At 34.7% G+C, this 20,415-nt stretch overlaps 1 protein-coding gene across 1 annotated transcript; it reads right to left on the minus strand.

Annotated features, from left to right (window-relative positions):
• Positions 1–6,489: 6,489 nt before the first annotated feature.
• On the minus strand, positions 6,490–15,999 carry LOC146948810 (protein FORGETTER 1-like). The gene is made up of 29 exons (XM_085745003.1): positions 15,485–15,999; positions 15,071–15,136; positions 14,800–14,973; positions 14,585–14,715; positions 14,314–14,390; positions 13,776–13,954; positions 13,419–13,496; positions 13,189–13,321; positions 12,603–12,663; positions 12,428–12,509; positions 12,040–12,159; positions 11,787–11,930; positions 11,598–11,695; positions 11,331–11,424; positions 11,025–11,122; positions 10,810–10,945; positions 10,529–10,635; positions 10,268–10,363; positions 10,083–10,170; positions 9,859–9,982; positions 9,621–9,714; positions 9,415–9,538; positions 9,242–9,319; positions 9,041–9,159; positions 8,795–8,848; positions 8,619–8,721; positions 7,859–7,987; positions 7,446–7,563; positions 6,490–6,722 (listed from the first exon to the last, which is right to left on the minus strand). The coding sequence occupies exons 1-29, from the start codon at positions 15,959–15,961 to the stop codon at positions 6,688–6,690; spliced, it is 3,417 nt and encodes a 1,138-aa protein (XP_085601129.1). The 5' UTR covers positions 15,962–15,999; the 3' UTR covers positions 6,490–6,687.
• Positions 16,000–20,415: the final 4,416 nt, after the last annotated feature.

Below are 20,415 nucleotides of genomic sequence, written 5' to 3' on the forward strand. Positions count from 1 at the left end.
AATCAAGATTTAATAAAGTGATTGTGAATGTGTGTGAATAATAAATATAAAGGAGATAAGGAAGAAAGATCACACACAAAATTTATCCTGGTTCACCCAACGTGGGCTAGTCCAGTCCCCACAATACTTGTGAGATTTTTCAATAGGTAGTTGAGTTATGACTTAATCTCAACTCCTTCTTTCTTTTAGATCTTCTTGATCTTTACAACAATTCTTTCAACCATTACTTGGTCTAGACACTTGCTTTTACGAGCAAGCTTTTTACGACCTTAATTTGTGCCTTCTGCACAATCTCAATTTCTTTTACAAGAGTGAGTAGATTCGAAATAATATTAATCTTTTTGAAAGACTTAATACGAAAAAGAGCAGCTTGCTCAAACTAAGATAATATTCTTGAGTGATTTGCACTTGATATGAAAGAGGTTTTGATTAAAGATTTTCTTTTGTTTTTGCCTCAAAAAGGTTAGTCTTTCCTTTTGCTGAAGTCTTCTATTCATAGGAGAAAAACTCTTCATAGCTTGCAACGCAAGATATATGTGAAGCTTTGAGATGAAACTGATCTTTGCCAGTTGAGATCGATATCTGAGTGTGCTGAAGCTTCCCTTTGTGTCTTGTTCCTTGCTGCGTGAAGCATGAGCTTTGTACAGCTCATTGTCTTAACATTCTTCGCTGTAAGTTCAATCTTGAGCCCAGAGAAAGGGACTTTTGAACTAGGATGTAGCTTTCCTTGTCATGTTGTGAGGTGACCATAAAGAGAATATCCAAATGATCATGGATTTACATGGTATTGCATTTGTCATACATCCTTGATGTGTTGTCGTGTTTATATTGGTCCTTCTCATGCTAAGCTTTTTGCACATGATATTAAATATGTTCTTTTTATGCATATGCATATTTGCTCTTATGATTAAAATTTCTTGTCATGACATATCTTATACTTCAAATATTTATTGCTTCCTTAAATATGATTTCTTTGTGCTTCCATGGCCTTGTGCGTGTTTTGCTTGTTTTGAACTAAGTCCACACTTTTGAGACCAATGATTGAGATCAATCTCTTCATCATAACTTTGTGCTTTTCTTGGTAATTATATACTCCATCCGTTCCTTTTTAAGTGTCTTTTTAGAAAATTAACATCAAAATAGTAATGTGTATTTTTGCACATATTCTTCCTATTATACCCTCATTTTAATCCACCAATAAATTCCTATTTATTTGCAAACACTTTATCTTTCAATAAATTTAATATTTTATCTTTCTCTCGTAACAAACAATTGTTAGTTATTATCTTTTTCTCCAACAAATTTCTTTTTTTTTTTTGCCCATTCTCTCTCTCATAACAAACAATCGTCAATTTTCTAAATATTGTGCGCATCTTTTTAATTATTTTAAGTCAATATAAAAATTATTCCTACTTCACATTAATCAAAATTTAAGAAAAAATTAACTTTCTTCCAACTCCTTTAATTAAAGTTAAGGCTTCTAGGTGGTATTGGCTTGGGATCTGGGAGTGTGCTCCTCCTCGAGGTCTCAGGTTCGATTCTCTCCGGTGTCAATTTGGGTGGGCTAATTTAGCTTCTTCGAAAAAAGTTAAGGCTTTCTAATATGGCTTAAACTTGTCAAAAAAAAAAACTATGGCTTCAACCAATGCTAGAGTCACACTTGAAATTTTTAACAATTGCTATTCATCTTATTTATAGAATTTTAACTTTTCTTGGAACCATTGTTTGGAACAAAATTTTGTTTAAATTTAAAGATAACAAGAAAACAAACTTTGTTTAAAAAAAATAAACAAACCTTGTTTAAAACAAAACAAACTTTAGTTTTCCAAATAGATAACATTAATTAGTTTTATTGAAAAAGATAAAAGTAATTGACAAATGGTATAATTGATAAATCGTATTCTTAAAATACCAAAAAGACAATTAAATAGGAACGAAAAATTCACCCTAAAAAGACACTTAAAAAGGAACGGAGGGAGCAGTGTTTTTATACCTTTGGCTTAATAAAAAACACTCAAGAGCACAAGTTAAATAACAATTAAAATCAGAATTAATAAAGTTTAATTTAATATGTTTGTTATCTTTAAAACTTAAAATAGGGATTTGGATTTTATATCAACATGATCAAATGATTATCTAAAATTTTCTCTATCAATTTGTTATTTAAAAATTGAATCATCTTTTAAATTTGAAAAAATGTATGCTAAATTGGATATAATAAAAAATGACATTTAATGAATGAGAAAATTGAGAAACAAATAAATAGTTAGAATTAAAACATGAAATTATATATATTTTTAATCCAAGTGAGTAGCATGATGCTTGATCTCGTACAATATATCACCGAACAAAGATTGATAAAAAAAGAGAGGGGGGATAAGACCAAAACCCTCTGAAATGGAAGATAATCTAAAACTATGCAAACCTAGTCTATTCCATATATATTCTTACCTTAATTCGAAATGAACAATAATTATAGAAAACAAAGTTGTTTAAGGTTTGCTCTAAAAAAAAAGTTGTTTAAGGTTTCCTTAAAAAAAAAAGTTGTTTAAGGTTAAACCTATATTGGCTAACTTGTCAGCACAACTATTTGCTTCTTTATAAACGTGTGATACAAACAATGAAATTCATATTGATATGTTTTGAAGAATGTAGTTGTTCCATATGTTTCTTACTTCCCAAGACACTGAATCTCGACTTTTGAAATCATGTATAACCATCATGGAATAAATTTCTAACCATATGCTTCTCCATTTCTTGTCTCTGGCAATTTCAATTGCTCAGAAAACTCAACAATGATAGAGTTTGAGATGCCTAATCCTTTTGCAAAACAGCCAATGAAATAAGCTTGATCGTCCCCGAATATTCCACCACAAGCTGAAATATGAGGACTTCCCACATCAATTCCATAAGTATTGCACTTCAATCTAGTTGATTAAATGAGGTTGCCAAATGATTTCCTCAATGGTTGGAGCTCTAGCAGGATGAATTATTACTTTAAAAGCTTTGAGAATGAAATATCATTGATGAGGTTGCCGACAAATTTGAGTTGCTCCCTGCAATAGAAACATTATAAATTACTTGATTTATAGCCAACTTGCAATTGATGAGCTTGTTATTAAATCTTGCACTGTTCCTTTCTTGCCAAATGATTTTGAAAATGTTAACCAAAGCAGATTTTATCACTAATTTGCACTGCTTTAAGCCACCTCTATCATAGAGACTCCATATATCTTCCATAGAACTCAATTTGAATGGCAATATTGAATAGTGAAGCAAGCCAACACCAAATTTCGAATGCAAATGGGCATTCGAAACATAGACGAAATGAAGTTTCCAAATTTTTAAAACAAAAGTTGCAAATTGAGGGCAATTTGGAGCCTCTCTCTTTTTACTTATCATCAACAACGATTTTGTCAAGCATTAATCTCCAGACTAGCAATGACTTTGAAGGAGGCACCAAATTAACTTGGTCCAAATAAATTGCGAAGAATGGTGGGATTTGAAAATGAAAGTATCTTTGAAGGACAAAGTTCTAGAGGATGTGTGCTTCCAAATTATTTCATATGAGTTTTGCTCATTTGATTGTTTCTTGCAGTGCAAAAGTTCCGTCACAAACACGGCCATGATGCCTATATTTTCTTCCCCTTACTCCCAGCATAGTTAAGCCATTCCTCAACCATAGGCTCATCAAACTTCCTTTTCACCTCTGAGACCTTATGCACCAATCATGTCCTTCCCTCAACCATGACCTTACAATACCTATTAGTGGAACTCATCCTGATAAGCCTTAATCTCACTACCATTCCTATCCTAGATTCTCAGTACCACCTCCACATATGGGCATGATGCCTTCTTTTCAGTCATCCTCTGCTGGTAATCCTCATACTCTTCTTCCTAATGGCTCTTCAATTTGTTATCTACCTTGGTACTGAGACTCTCGGTTATTATCACCATATGACTTCTCAAGGAACATACATTCATCAATACTCACCCTTTGAAGGACTTGACCAAATCTAAATTGGAAACGGTCAAGGTTTGCATGTTCTTTCTTCCACTATTATTCCCCTCATAATCACAAATTTAATCTCGTCCTCACTAATTTTCTTCATGTGATTTGTGGGGCCAAACCCCTTCTCCTTCTATCAATGGCTTTCTATACCAGGTTTAGTTGGATTTATCTTCTCAAGATAAAATCTGATGCATTTACTATTTTTCAACAATTTAAACTAATGATTGAAAATTAGTTTGATCATAAGCTTAAGGCTCTATAATCAGATTGGGATGGTGAATTTCATAGCTTCTCTTATTTATTGTCTTAAAATGGCACTATTCACAAAATTATTTGTTCACATACACACCATCATAATGGTCTGGTAGAGAGGAAAAACATGCATATAGTGGAAATGGGACTCACTTTGTTGGCACATGCATGGATCATGCATTTTTTACAAGTGTTTATTGTGTCAACAGGCTCCCTACCTCAGCTTTGAACTATGAGGTTCACTACACAAATATATTTGGTAAACCACATGCAATTTGTGCGCATCTTTGGTTGTTCATGCTCTCTTTTTCTAAGGCCGTGCAATAAACATAGACTCGATTTTCACTCTCAAGAATATGCGTTTCTTGGTTATTCTACAACACACAAAGGAAATAAATGCCTCTCACCTATGTTGGTCAATATGACGTATGCATAATGAATCTTGCGGGTGAATAGATTCCCCGATTAATAGTGATTTGTATCACTCCCCTTTTGGAAGAAGTATGATTCGAATCAGAATCTTGTTGATTCCTATCAATTTTTATCTGGAAAAGCTCTGATTCGAATCATTGTTCATGGCTATCAAATCATTCTTCATCACATCTAAAGTTAAGCATGGTTGACTCGAATCAAAGGACAAAATGATTAGAATCATAACATGTAGAATATTTTCAATTCAAATCAAGGCTTCAAAAAATCAAGTTTTAACATGAAAATAATTTGTAAAACTATACCCAACTTATTTCAAGCTATCTAAAACAAGATATTCAAGACAGGGAGTGACACAATGGATTTGAGAGATTTAGATCAATAGGGTGCTTTACAAGCTAGGCTAAGACAACGAAACAAAACCAACATGTATCAAACTATCAAAGCTAAAATCAAAACCAAACCTATAGGATCAAGGTAGCAACTACAACCTACTGGGAAGTCATCTCCAGAGATGTAGTTTTCAATGAACTCAAATTTCCCTAACCTTCCATGTTTCATAAACCTTTTGCATCTCATTCCTCTCCTCCATTTGTCCATGCTTCAATTCACATAGTCTCCTCCATTTGGAACAATCCTTCCATTCTTTCTCTCCCTATCCCTGCTGTATCCTATCCCATTCCAGAAGTCTCTTCACTTCCGGACACCTCACCTCTTTTTTCACCTTCTTCCTCTCAAAATCCTATATCTCCTCCGTCTATGTCAGATACTAACACTCATCCTATGACTACTAGAGCTAAGGATGGCATTGTCTACCCTAGACTACATCCTACTTTACTCCTTTATCATGCAGAACCAAAAACAGAGAAGGCAGAACCAAAAACAGAGAAGCAAGCTATGGATAAAGGCTGAGTTTGATGCTTTAATAAAGAATGGTACCTGGACTCTAGTGTTCAAGATCAAAGAACATGCAGATGGTTCTATCATTAAGTTCAAAGCTAGACTACTAGCTAAACAGAAGTTTGGAGCCAATTACAACGAAACCTTTTCCCCAATTATTAAGCTAGTGACAGGGAAAATCACTTTTCCCCAATTATTAAGATAGTCACGATGAAAACCATTCTTACTCTAGCTTAATCTCACTCTTGGCCTCTCCTTCAATTAGACATTGATAATGCTTTTCTAAATGGTCTGAAAGTAGAAGAAGCCTAATTCAACATCTTAGTTTTCTCTCAGAGCCTACTATGATAAATATTGGGGATCGGACACTAAGGATAGCCGATCAACTTCTGGTGCTTGTCTATATCCAGGCCTTAATCTTGTTTCCTGGCGGGCTAAAAAGCAGCCGGTGGTTGCCAAATTAGCACATAAACTGATATGAGTGCCATAACTTTAGCTCACAATCCAACATAGCATTCTAGGACAAAATCAATGGAGCTCGATCTGTTTTTTGTTAGAGAAGATACTTCAAAGACATCATCAAGTGGTTTATGGTCCTGGTAAGTCTCAATATCCTGACTTGATGACCAGGGCACTACCTCGAACCAGGCTTGCAGACTTAAGGACCGAGCTCATTTCGTGTGATTCAAGTGATTCTCACCTAGGATGAGCTTGATGGGGGCTATTAAGAGTATAGACCAACTAAGGATTTTTACACTGTCTAACCAAACCAAGTGTAGTTAAAATATGTAGCATATGATTTTTCAAACAAAAAATGAATAATGTGTAGCACTAAAGTTCATGTATCATGTGAAAACTAATCCATCAATAGTATTTCCCTATGTCAAGATCACCCATATAAAAATACGATTTTGAATTATATACAAATCTGGATGATGTAATCAAAAGACTGAAATAGAGATTGCACAATTGTGTTGCATCTCAATGAGAACATGATCTTTCCTTTCCACAAAATTTAGCAACAAGCTTAAGCCTTTACATAAAACAAAAAGTGCTAGTGATCTTCAAGAATGGGAGACGTCAGGTGCCTCAGGTCAATCATCATCCAGTTCTATAACAAATTGTAAATCTACAGATGTCAAAAGCAAATATATAAGTATACGCATCACCTTGGAGAAAATAATTATTGACCAAAAATTCAAACAGAAGTCTAAGCCATATTTGTAACAAAGGATAACTAAGAAAAAAGATTATAAGTTTTTAATGTTGAAGTCTTCGCATGGAACAAAAGTCAATCCTTTCTGTTTGAGCATGACTTTTATTGGAGCAAAAAATATAAAAGAAAGAAAAAGTATACCCCTTATGAGGATAGTTAAAATGACACTGATTTTTCAGAATCAACTATTCTAGTAAGTTTGTCAAAAAAATAAAAAAATTATTCTAGTAAGCATTCATTCCTAAACTGAAACTTTCCATCACACCAACATCATATATCGATATAACCCTTCTTAAAAAGAAAAAACTTCTTAAACCCTTCGCACATGTGTATGCATGTTTGTATGTGCAAGATAAATTTAGGATATCATTATAAAATTTATGGCAATTAAGTAATTTAGAATATTGATAAATTTAGGCCCTTAAGTTATTGATTGAAAAACATGACTGCAGCTTTTTTTAAAAAAAATCTGAATTTAATATCCCTACGGTAATGGGAAATATTTCCATTTTTTTCTAAATATTTGTAATGGGAAAAATTTCCAATTTTTTCTGTGAAAACAAACAACCAAAGAAGGTACATGTCCAGGTATGCTTTTTAGAAAAGGTGTTAAGATGGAGAGAGAAACAAAGAAACCTTGAAGTACAGTGTCAACTGCTGCGCTAGGAACAAAAATCCCTACGGTACGTCTGTTATCTGATGTAGTTTCCACACGAACAACGCGTAGCCGCTGCTTCTTAACCGTTTGTCGGGACTGTACATATTTTTATTTGCAATTAGAAGTAGTTTGTAAGATAAAATGACTATTATAATGCTCTAATGAGTAAACAATCAACCAGAGGCTCAGCAAAATCAGCACATTTTCATTAAAAAGAAAGTTTCTCAGCTCCAAAGTTACCAAAAAGCTATCTATTACGATTTCCATACAATATGATCAGATATAGAGGATATCATAAAGTAACAAATTGATATATCATACGCGAATTAATAATTTTAGCATCTGCAAAATATGTTCTTTCACAAGAATGTTTTTTGAGTTGGTGAAATACCTGCTTAGCAAGCGCCTTTCGTATGTCTCCCCAAATAGGAAAAATGACGCCACCTAAGACATTGACTTGCTGAAGTCTTGAGCCAACCGAACATAACTTGCCATTCTTACAATTGGGACCATGCATGCACTGACAACACAAGTAATAAGTCAAAATGCAATATGATGTGAATTTGAAATATCTACATTGTTTCTCACCCCATGAGATTCTAAATTATATAGATGATACAGTAAATCAGAGGACAGCTTTATCTTATCATAAAATCGCTAAAAAAAGAATGGTTCAGCTGCATGTGTGCCAATTAGGCCACAAGTTCACAACCATGAACAAGCAGCATGTCCTGTGGCCCCGGAGATAATGATGAGGGCCTAATAGTTTATTAGTGACGAATGATGAGACGTATCCAGATAGAGGGGGATAATTCATTTGAGAAGGATAACTCAGGTGTCACTGAGGGGATGGGAAAGTGTGATATATGTAACCATTTGGAAATGATGGACATACTTGGAAAATTGGTTGTGCAAACCTGCTGATCTCAGAGAGGAGATCCGTATCATTCTGTATTATTATTATTTGTACTGTTTGATCTGTGTTCTGGTTTCCATACGTACTCAGAGAGGAGAGTCTCAACGGTAAGCTAGTCTCTTACCGTAAGGGATTATTCCCGTTTTTAAATACATAAAAGTTCCATCTGTACTCTGTTGTCAGTTTCCTCGCATGAAGTTACAATTACGAGAAATAACTTATGGTATATATATACCTGCTTATATGAAACTTCATATTCGTCTTCCCAACCAATTTTTGCCTCCTCCAAAGATGAAACTTTTGAATATTTTGTAGTTAATTCTGCCAGATGCATATCCCTACAATTGCAGGAGAAAATGGGTAAACAAGAAAATTAAAACTAAAAGAAGGTCAAGTAACTGAAATACATACCGAGTTGATTCTCCAGTAGTGGGACGAACTATCTTATACATAGATGGAGCAGAACTGGAACAGAAAAAAGAACCAACATAATGACATCAGTAAATGAAACCATAAATCTTTACTGTGTACTCCCTCCGGCTTTATTTATAAGCAACATTCATCTTAATTTCTTGGCCTTAAGTATAAGCAAAAGTCACCAAATTCAACTCAATTGAACAGTTATATAACAAGGACGACAAAAACTAGAAATGATACCTTTTAAATGCTAAAATAACATGACGTTTTCCCAACCACTCCCTGTTAGACTTGTAGAAGCCGTCACCATCTGAACTAAATCCAGCCTTCTGCTTCTCGCTCAGCATGATATTTGCCAACTGATGCGTAAATGATATCAGCAAAATATATATGTTAGATTAAAGCACTATTTAGTTAGAACATCGGAGAAAGCATATGTACCTCCCATGAAACCCCACGATCCAAGGTGAAAGTGAACAGATCAGTTGAAGCCCCGCTTATTTGATCAACATAGACTGTCTGCATCAAAGGAAATTTATCTTCAGTCTTAAATTTGATGTACAATAACATACGAAAAAGAGTGGCAACCAGAAGTTTAAGAGGAAAATAAATACCTTTTGAGTCCCTTGCAGTTCAATGACAGTAGCTTTCAAGTCAACAATGCCTGTGTCAAGGTCACCTTCAATGCGAGCTTTATGAACAAGAAGATCCATGATATTCACAAATAACTCAAATAGTCTGTTGATACAGAAGGAATTACTGTATTGAACCGAAATCTGAAAGTAGAAGTACCAAATCATTTCATTCACAAAACACAAACCTATTCTGAATCTCAGGAGCTATTCCCAAAAGCCGGTTGAGAAATCGTTTAATATTGCATTTATCTTTATCATCCATGCCGGTACCATCACCTCCTTTAAATAAGAAGTCGCATTTAATAATGAGAAAAAACACAGATAACGTGATATCATAAACTTCACAGCAGTAAATTATAAAACCTGAAACATATTTTGATTAGATATTCAATCTAATATTAGACAAGGGAAAACAATGATTACCAAGACCGTCGTCCGTAAAAATTTTAACCGAAACAAGAGCAGCTTTTGCCTGCATAATAAAATCTTCGATTGTATCTGGTCTGTCAGATGAGCATCCTGGGGGTACAACAGGAAGAGGAAGATCCTACATAATTACTTTTATCATTAGATGGATTGGACTTGTTCATTTCTTATTAAACTTATTGTCAATATCGCATTGGTTATTTTCAACAAAAATTTGATACCCGATCCAGTATTCCAGTGTAAAAAAGCTTCAGAGCCCTCCTCCCATAATCACTATCATAATTATATGCATTTAACGAAGGTCCAGCCCTGTAAAGTACCCAGGAAGTCAGGAACAACATCAACTAAGATGTTAAAATTTATCCATGTTGGCTCAACGAAAACAAAACTGATGAATCTAACTTGCCTACGATCCCCCTGAGTCAAAGCTCCAAGAGATTCTAATCTCTTAGCAACAGCTGATGCAAACCGGCGTTCTCCACCAAGGTTCGAAATTAGTAACCTGAAGAACATCTACTTTTGTTAATGAGTATTTTTACCATAAAAACTAGTACTCTCAATAACCTTGAAAAGCACTTTAATTGAGCTAGAGGAAAAGGAAACAGGTGGTGGACGTATATCATTATACAAAATTCATAAACCAAATTAATAAATAATTTTTGGTGACCTGTATTCTGGTGCCGAGACTTGATTTGATCTATGAGTTCTTCCAAACTGTTGAATTGCTCGGTCGGCACTCCATGGAAGTTCAAGAGTTAAGTGAACCCTTCGTTTCTATTTTGTAAAGGTCAAAGGTAAAAACAGCAAAAGAAGAATAAAACAATTGAAAAGTTCACAAAATAATATCACTAGCTTCTGAGCAGAATATTTGCAAAAACCATCAAATAATAGGACAGAGAGAACACTAGTGATTCATGGGATAGAAATATTTCCAAAAAGTTTGATTACCTGATTTATCACTCTTCGGTCTGCCTGCAATGAAACGCCAGCTGATCCAGCTTCAGAGATGATGGCCACTAACTTCTTACCTTCCATAAAGAGCTTTTTCTCATTCATGTTGACCATCTCGGCAGTGACATCTTTTCTAAAGGGGGAAACACAATTAATGAAGCAAGCATGAAACGATGTTTATCAATTAGATATGGTGACATTATGCAACTCACGTATTTCGTGTCTGATAAAACACACCCGTTCCACTAGGGGCCCTCACAAGCATTCCTTTTCTTCCTGTAATTTCTGCAACTTTGTCATGACCTCCTAACTGCAGTAAAAATTTAAAATTTCATTTATAGAATACGGTAAAAGAACTATAGTTTGGGGTTTAGCATGAATTGCAGAGCATAAAATTGCTACAACAGACATCTTTTCATAGTAGTTACTTAATTTCAATTGGAATAGCATTGACCAACAACTATCTTCAAAAACAATGTTAAAGAGGAAGACGAGGATAAGCAACGAATGATCATTACCTGGTCAATAATATCATCCAAGGGATTGTTTGGAAGATCCAAAGCACAAATCCTCTCTAATATTTTGTGCCTGGACTGCATGGCCGTGTCGTAGCTGCAGAAATCCGATGAAAATATTCATCACTGTCATGCTCTTTTTATTTCTAACTTTTTGTTGATTCAGGAAATGGTGGTTTACAGTTATCATTAAAGCTAGTTATCGAATGTAAAATGATAAATTATGACATCAGATTGCCAAATTAAAAAAAATTATCTTAAGTTTTAAACCTCTCCTGGAAGTGCTTTTCTGGTAATGGGAAATTGTCCTCAACAAATTTTAGCAGCAACTCACGAGGTCCAGAAATAAAGTCATCAAGTTCAGATCCCTAAACAAAATAATAAATAAATAACACATAAAGAAACCGAAATGCAGGAAAAATGCTTTTAAGTTAAATGAAAATGGATTCAAATACAAACATATTTTGAAACAGCATCCTCTGTCCTTGCTTCCCCCGTACTCTGAAGACCTATGACTACACACTTGTCTTCCATTAATGCTTGCTTCGCCAGTCTCACTGCAGTAGGGACTTTACCAGACATACACATATGTCTGAAGAATCTCTACAGTTTTAAAAGGAAAAGGGACAATCCAAAAACTTCAATTAATAATAAATTTCTAATAAAGATGAGGAACTTGTCTCCAGGAACCAACTTAACTTAGACTTACTACCTGGTGGCTTGCCCAATATAATCGCAATAGTTGTCTAAATTCAAATTCGTCTACATTTTCACTTTCATATAACTCCTGAAGCAAATCCACCCAAACTTCTGTAGCCTTTTTATACGCATCCTGTGATATTTGAAAAAAAAAAAAAAAACGTACATAATCAGATAAGCATACTGAATTCAAAAGACAAATGAACGAGTAAAACAAAATAAAGCAAGGCAATTAAATTTTTTCCAAAGAAATTCTATTACAACAATAGCTTAATACACAAGTAATGGTAATTACTATTAATAAAGCAAGGCAATTAATTTTCTCTTCGTTTAATTATCTACACAGAAAGAACAAGTAAAGAGTAGCCATCAATATTTCCAAAGAAATTAGTCGGCCATACTGTCATTCTATCATCTAATGACGCATCAACAATTTCAAACTCAGCACCCTTGTAGCTAAGCGTGCGACATAAATACATCCCCCTGAAATTAGAAAATGAAGCAGAATAATATATCTTTCAGATACATATAGGTGCATATGGCTAAGAGTGGATGTGTTTGTAGAAATATTATAACCTTGCTTTCATGTCCATTGCAACTAGTTCTAGAACTCCAACACCCCCACTGTCAAGAGCACCTGGATTCATCACTCGTTAATGAACTTTAAACAATTACAGTGTAAGGGCCAATGTCCAAATGTACAGGTATATATGCAAACAATAAAAATATCTAAAATGCTCTATGTGATGCAGCATTAGTAAATTGAGCTTAAATGTTGTATATATGTGGTCGTATTTGTAGTTATTAGGCGTATATTTTGTAATATTGTTGTCTCCTTTTTTTACCATCTTTGTGGCCTTTGTTTGCAACCCTTGGTCCAACTTGCTAACAAAATACTCTTGGTCAATAGAACTTAAAATATCAAGCAGGTGCTAAATGATACAAAAAGACGAGTAATTATCAAAGGGTAAAAAAAAATCTTGAACTAGTTTTAAACATTGTCATAATATATATGCCAGGTGACCAGATCATATCAACTAAAAAAACTTCTTTCATTAATATATTTTTTAAATAAGGAAAAAGGAAATATGAAGAAAAAAGATGAATAGTCATAGTTACTATTTTGAAAAGCAAAAAGAAAAGATAAGAGAAAGAACACTACCTAGAAATTCACTAAAATCAGGGAAGCAAGTCCCAGCTCCCCAAAGGCCAAGTCGAACCATATAAGCCATATTGCGAGGTTCAGATGCACCAGTAGCTGAGCAATAGACAATCCGAGCATCAGGTAGTTGAGCCTGTCAAATTATGATGAAAGAACTTGGAATAATCTGTACTCTCAAAACTAATTATTTCATTTTGAAGTGATCATCAACACAGATAGAGTGTACAAACCTGTATATCAAGTACTGCTTTACCAGTTTTCGTTGGCTTCTTATCCTTTTCCGGAACCAAATTTTTTGCTTTATGACACTGCAATAAAAATCAAATCAAAGAAATAGAAATTGAATACTTAAAAAACCACTTAATGATAATATCCCTCAAAACTAAACAGTGTAAATACCAATGAAGCAGAGGTACGGACACGGACACTGACACACCGACACCGCTAATAATTTGAGAAAATCACATAATTCAGTGTAATTATATGTGTCCGACACTGGGACACACCTAAGCCAAATGAATGTCCGTGCTTCATAGGTAAATACCAATTGACAATAGCAATGTTATCCATTTAAAAAAGTCAGATACCTCATCGAAAATTATAAGACCATCAAACCCGGGTCCACACCATTGCACAAGCTGTTGCATTCGGGTACGACCTCTGGTAGATGATGCTATGAGGCTACTGTATGTCGAGAAAATAACTCCCTCCTTAACTCCAGTTTTTGAATCAAGCTTAACATAAGGCAGTTTATTCAAAGCATGTACTGTACAGATTCAAGAAAGAAAGAAATTTAAATGCATAATAAATATTGCAATATACAAAAAAGTGAAAAAACAATTACAATAGCCTTTCAATGTAGAATCTTAATTAACGAAGGAAGCCAACAAAACATCAGATAAAACTATTTTTTGGATAGAATATGATTTATCACACACAACAAAATAACAAATAATAAGAGGACATGATATCCTGTAAACAAGAGACAAAATTTAATGTTAAAATGGTGGTAGTGTGTGTGCCAATCTTCAAAAAGGTTCTATATTACCCAAATCCAAGATGAGGTTGAAGTGGATTCTTAATATACAAGAATTTTACTTTACTTTACGAACCCAAAAAGCATACCTGGAATGCAACTTGCACCCATATCATCCAAATCTCTTCTGGCATCAAACTTCAAGTCTGAACCAACGGAAATCCACCTGCATAAGATTATTGGAGCATGAAAATAGGAATTAAAAGGCGCACTGCAAGTTGAAATTACAAACAAGTATGTATGCATGCACAATAAAGCACATTGAAAAATGCACAATAAAGCACAATGAAAAGTGAATGTTTATCTCAATTCTTAAAAGCATGCCCATGATTTCATGCACAAACTGTGACCTAAACTTACAAGGCTTTTCTCCTTCCATGGTGCCAATTCTCCCATATTAGCCCAGCAACAGTTCGACCTTTACCTACACCAGCCCCGTCTCCAATAAAGAATCCTGCCCTAGCACCACTGGGAATGTGTTGAAGGTGTCTCTACCATGGAAACAAGCATGAAAGTTAAATTGTAATTATTTATAATTATTTATTATCGATATTCAATCATGTGGTGAGAGAAACCTGACAAGCATAGACCAATGTCTCGATCTGCAAGCATGACAAAGCCTTTGAACGTTCCAAATCATTCTTAATCAGTGGATCATAAGTAGGCTCTGGTGGCTGCACTGAAGACAAGGAAGATGTCTCTACAATCGGATCTGGGTGTGGAGGTCCGATAGATAGCTTGGATGGTCGCTGCAGAACAAGAGACGTTGGTATCAGTATAATGTACCACTTGATAAACTAACCCAAAAAAAGTTAACATAAATGCTCCCTAGAGTATTTAACTCACATAATCGGTAAATGTTTCTCCGGCAATACCTCCATCACCTTCTTCCAGCTCCACTTCTTTAACCAGCTTTAATATTGACAAAATAAATGAGATACAAATACAAGGATAGCAAACACAAGTACCTAATAAGCTACAAAATAAGTTCCAAACAGGCCCCTAATAGCCACCGTAAACCATATCTAATACTAACAACAACAGACACGAAAATGAAGGCACACTCATAAGTCAAAGTTAAGTCAGCATCAACAAATTAAATCAAAACTAATTAAGTCACATAAACAATCTACAATCATTATTCTCTAAGCACTTATTTTATATGGTGACCATTCAAACCAGTTTTTATTTATTTATTCAATAAACCTAAAAATAGTTTTTCTCGTTCTCTTTTCTAATCATTCAAACTAACTTATTCACCTCATTTTCTTGTTCAGCATCAGCATCATCATGAACATCAAGAATGACAAAACACTGCGGACACGGAAACTTCACAAAATCACTCTGTGCATTCACAACCACCGCCTTACACGAAGAACACCGAATTTTCACCGCGGACGAATCAACAGAAAACACATGCAAAATATTACATTTAGGGCACGGTAACTCCGCCACGCCATACGCGGCGGAGAAGTAGTACCGGCAACCAGAGCAACGAGTGATATTAGGTCGTGGCAGTGGAGGTGGCGGTTGGGGGAAAGAGTAAGGGAGAGAAGTTGAAGGGTTGAAATGTGAGCGGGAAGAAAACGGTTTTGTTTCGAGGTTTAGGGTTTGGTGTGTTGCTATATATGGGTTTTTAGTAACTTTTCTATTTTTTCTTTTTCTTAATTCCTTCATATGAGGTTGTTGAATCGATGAAGATGAGTTAGTGACTTTTCTTTTACCCCTTCCACTCATTCTTGCTTTTCTGTGAAAAACAAAGACTAGTAGAGTCTAGAGAGAGACATAGATAAATACACGAGGGAGAGAAGATTGCAAAGTAAGTTTCTAATTGTTGGTAGTTGTAAGAAAATGCATGGGTTAACGGGCCAATGTTCAATGGGCTTCTCAATAAAAACGTAACAAGAGTCTGAAAATTTTGAAAATTGTTGTTCACACTTGTGATGAGGCTGAAAAACATTAGTAAAATACGCAAATACCCCTTCGATAGTTTCGGAAGTTAAGTTACGCAAGGGTATTTTCAGAAGTTTGGTTGGAACGAGCAATTTTTTATGGGAGAAGAGCAGAATTCCTGGAAATTTTACCCTATATCCTAACATCTATACCCTCACCCCTACATTTTACTTGAATTGCCTATTGTACCCTTATATAAAGTTAAAATACCACTGATTTTTCCTGAATTTTCTCCTAAATTTGGCGGTTCACCTTGTCCCAACTGCAAAGCTACCAGAAAACACATTTGTTGGTCTATATGGCCAGTAAGGATGCGCTATAGGGGAGTGAATAACGGTTTGAAATTTTTTACAGAGTTTTGATGAAAACGTTTTGAAATATTTTGACTATTTGGAATTATGCTTGAACAATCATAAACTATGACAAATTGTTAAGACTATGCTCTAATAAGAAAATATAGCAAGCTAACAATCAAAAAACACAATGTATATGCAATTGATGAATTGGTTAGGAATTGAAACTAATTGATCCAAGTAAAATAGTGAAAACCTAATTCAAGGAATTAGGCCAATTTAAACCAAAAAGAACTTAGATCAAAATCGATTTCTATTCTATCAATTAATCAATTTAAACATATAGAATTATCAAAATTAAAGAGGATAAGGGAAAAGAGAACGACACCGAGATTTTTATAGTAGTTCACCCTTTCGTCACCGGACCACATCTACTCTTCTTGGTGAAAAACGCCTCCACCAAGGACTTCTGAACACCCCGTTCTCCCAACAGTCGTAATATTAATTATAATAATCAGAGTAAATGATACAACGGGGAGTCACACTGCTTTTCAAAAATTCATAAATAGAAAATAACTATTTATTTAAACCAACATTTAAAATATCTTAAAAACTGCAGTGGAATAATTCTTTCGAAAATATAATTCAACCAAATCCAACATCAATGAAATTCTTGGCACAAAGAATCACTTATTTCTCAATATCTCAATTTTCATCAGCCCAATTTCTGATCACCCAAACCCCTAAATGATTTGCAACAATGTTTATAGGTTCTATGGGAAACATAGCAGTCAAAACAACATAGAAAACATGCATTCTCAACATAATTCATTTCATTATAGCAACCTAGCATAACTTTCTAACCCTAAAATCAAGAACACAACAATTCATCAAATTTCAGAATTATACATATTATTAGTGAAAGGAATCCCACCCTTACCTTAATTCAGCAAAATCTACAGCAAAAGAAATGGATTCCCTCTTCTCTTAGCCTCTTCTAGGTTTCTCCCTCCTTCTCTCAAAAGCTCAGTTTCTAAAAGTCTGTACGTACAATTGTGTTTTTCTGACTTTTTCTTTCTTTTACTCTAAAACATAACTCCCTTCTTTTCTCACATTATTACTATTTAATTCCCATTAACCAAAATAAATATTATTCCTTCCTTAACTCTATTTCCCCTTTTATTTTAAATGACAAAACAATTATTTATTTAAATAAAACACAACACATCATATACCAAATAATTCATATAAAATCATATAAAACACTCAAACATCCATTAAAAATAAATAGAATAAAAATGGGGCGTTACAACTCTCCCCAACTTATAGAATTTCATCCTCGAAATATTACCTCAAGCAAACAACTCAGGATATGACTCCTGCATCTTACTCTCCAACTCCCAAGTAAGACTTTCACCAGTTGCTCCTCCCCAAACAACGCTCACTAGAGGTATCTCTTTGGTTCTCAACGTCTTCACCTTGCGATCATCAATCCTCAAAGGTAAAGTCTCCACCGTAAGGTTGTCTCTAACTTGCACATCATCTCTAGGAATAACATGTGAAGGATCCGCTACATACTTTCGAAGTTGCGACACATGAAACACATCATGCAAGTTCAAAAGATGTGGTGGCAAACCAACTCTATAAGCCATCGTGCCAATTCTCTCAGATATCTGATAAGGACCAATAAACTTTGGAGTCAACTTCTTGGACTTCAATGTACGACCCACACCGGTCATATGAGTGACTCTCAAGAACACATGGTCACCCTCTTGAAACTCAAGGTCTTTTCTACGCTTGCCATGATAACTCTTCTGTCGACTCTGCGACACTTTCATATGCTCTCTTATCATCTTGACCTTCTCCGTAGTCTGCTGAACTATTTCAGGTCCCAACACAACACTTTCACCTGACTCAAACCAACATAAAGGAGTTCTACACCTTCGACCATATAAAGCTTCGAAAGGTGCCATACCAATACTCGAATGGTAACTATTGTTGTACGTGAACTCTATCAATGGTAGATGACTATCCCAAGCTCCACCTTGCTCAAGTCCATGGAGATGTTATCCCATTTCCATTCAGGCACATCTAAAGGCGTCAACAAACCAGCAGGTTTCTGATGTTCAACTTTAGATTTCTGACAAGTCAACAAGCATATACAAATTGTGCGACATCACGCTTCAACCCAGACGACCAAAACAATTTCTTCAAGTCATGATACATCTTTGTAGCTCCCGGATAGATACTCAAGCTACTTCTGTGACTTTCTTCTAAAATCAACTTTTTCAATTCATCATTATCAGGGATACAAATCCTGCCTCGGAATCTCAACACTCCTTGATCATCAACCTGAAAATCACCATCTGCAGTCTGATTACTTGCAACCATCAAGTCTACGAATTTCACATCAACTTCCTGTGCTTCTTTGATACTCTTCAGGAAATCATTATTAATCTTCAACATACCCAACTGCACACTCTAAGGTGCCAATTCACAAACAAGACTCAAGTCTCTAAACTGTTCCAGCAATTCAAATTCTTTTACCATCATAGCAGACATATGCAACGTCTTCCTGCTCAAGGCATCTGCAACCACATTAGCTTTACCTGGATGCTAATTCAAACTGAAATCATAATCCTTCAGCAATTCTAGCCACCTTCTCTGCCTCATATTCAACTCCTTTTGATCAAATAAATATTTCAGACTTTTATGATCACTAAACACTTCAAATCTGGAACCGTACATGCCATCTAACTGCTTTATATTCAACTCCTTCTTCTTTACCAACAACACCGGCGCTCCCCAAGGTGAAACACTCGGTCTTACAAACTTCTTATCAAGCAAGCCTTCTAACTGCTTCTTCAACTCTGCCAACTCCGAAGCTGACATACAGCAAGGAGCCATCGACACAGGCTTCATACCCGGCAAAAGATCAATTGAAAATTCAACCTCCCTCTCTGGTGGCACATGTAACACCCCAAATTTTCCATAATATATATTTCTAACTATCGTCTTATTTAATTATTTATTTTATAAATGATTATCTTGGTATCTTAGTAATACTTTGATTATTTTTCCTTATATGTGTAGTTGTTATTCTGTGATGATTTTATACGTATTTATTTGATTTAGAAATAATATAAAATGTTATATTTTATTTATTAATTTATTATTTTAATCATTTAAGAAAGAAAAAAAAAGTGACAGTAGTGTATATGAGTATCTTTGGGATAATAATAGTTATGAGTGAATAAAATAAAATTAGTTTATATTATTAGTGGGTGGAGAGAATTAATGAATGAGTGTATATAGTTGAGTGAGCCTAATTAGTAGAAGAGAATATATGCACCAATGAGTGTTAGAATAGATCGACCCATGTACAATATATTTAGAATAAGAGAGACATAAAACCCTAATAACCATAGCATGTTACTGAAACCGAAGGGAGAGAGAAACGGTTGAGTATGTGACCTAGTATAGAAACGAAGACCCTTTTCATCTCTCTTTCTCTTAGAAATTCATTCATTCTAATATAGATGCTTATCACATGTCTCCATCTAGTTCCTTTATTGATGAGCCTTGCACGTTATTTTCTTTTAGTTGAAGATCATCATATTATTTCTTTTAGGTGGATCTTGAGATATCCAATTCATATTATCCATTAGCGAAACTACGATATCAGTTTTTGGATCATGGTTCATTGATATTTCTAAGTTTACATGCTTATCTATCTCCCTTTAAACCAATGATTTTCCTATTTCCCCGTTGGCTTTTGGCTACCATTTTTCAAATAGGATCTCTAGAGATAGGAATTCACCTACAAATTCTCACCAGCACCATATTCGTTTGGAAAGAAACAAATCGATTTTAGATTCCTTGTGTCGCAACCTTCAGAAGGAATTTTACTCAATTATGTGTTAAAAGTTGTTGAAGTTGGATCCT

Source organism: Medicago sativa, chromosome 2, assembly GCF_051527215.1.
Source record: "Medicago sativa cultivar Bolivia chromosome 2, Bolivia_mono, whole genome shotgun sequence".
NCBI lineage: Eukaryota > Viridiplantae > Streptophyta > Magnoliopsida > Fabales > Fabaceae > Medicago > Medicago sativa.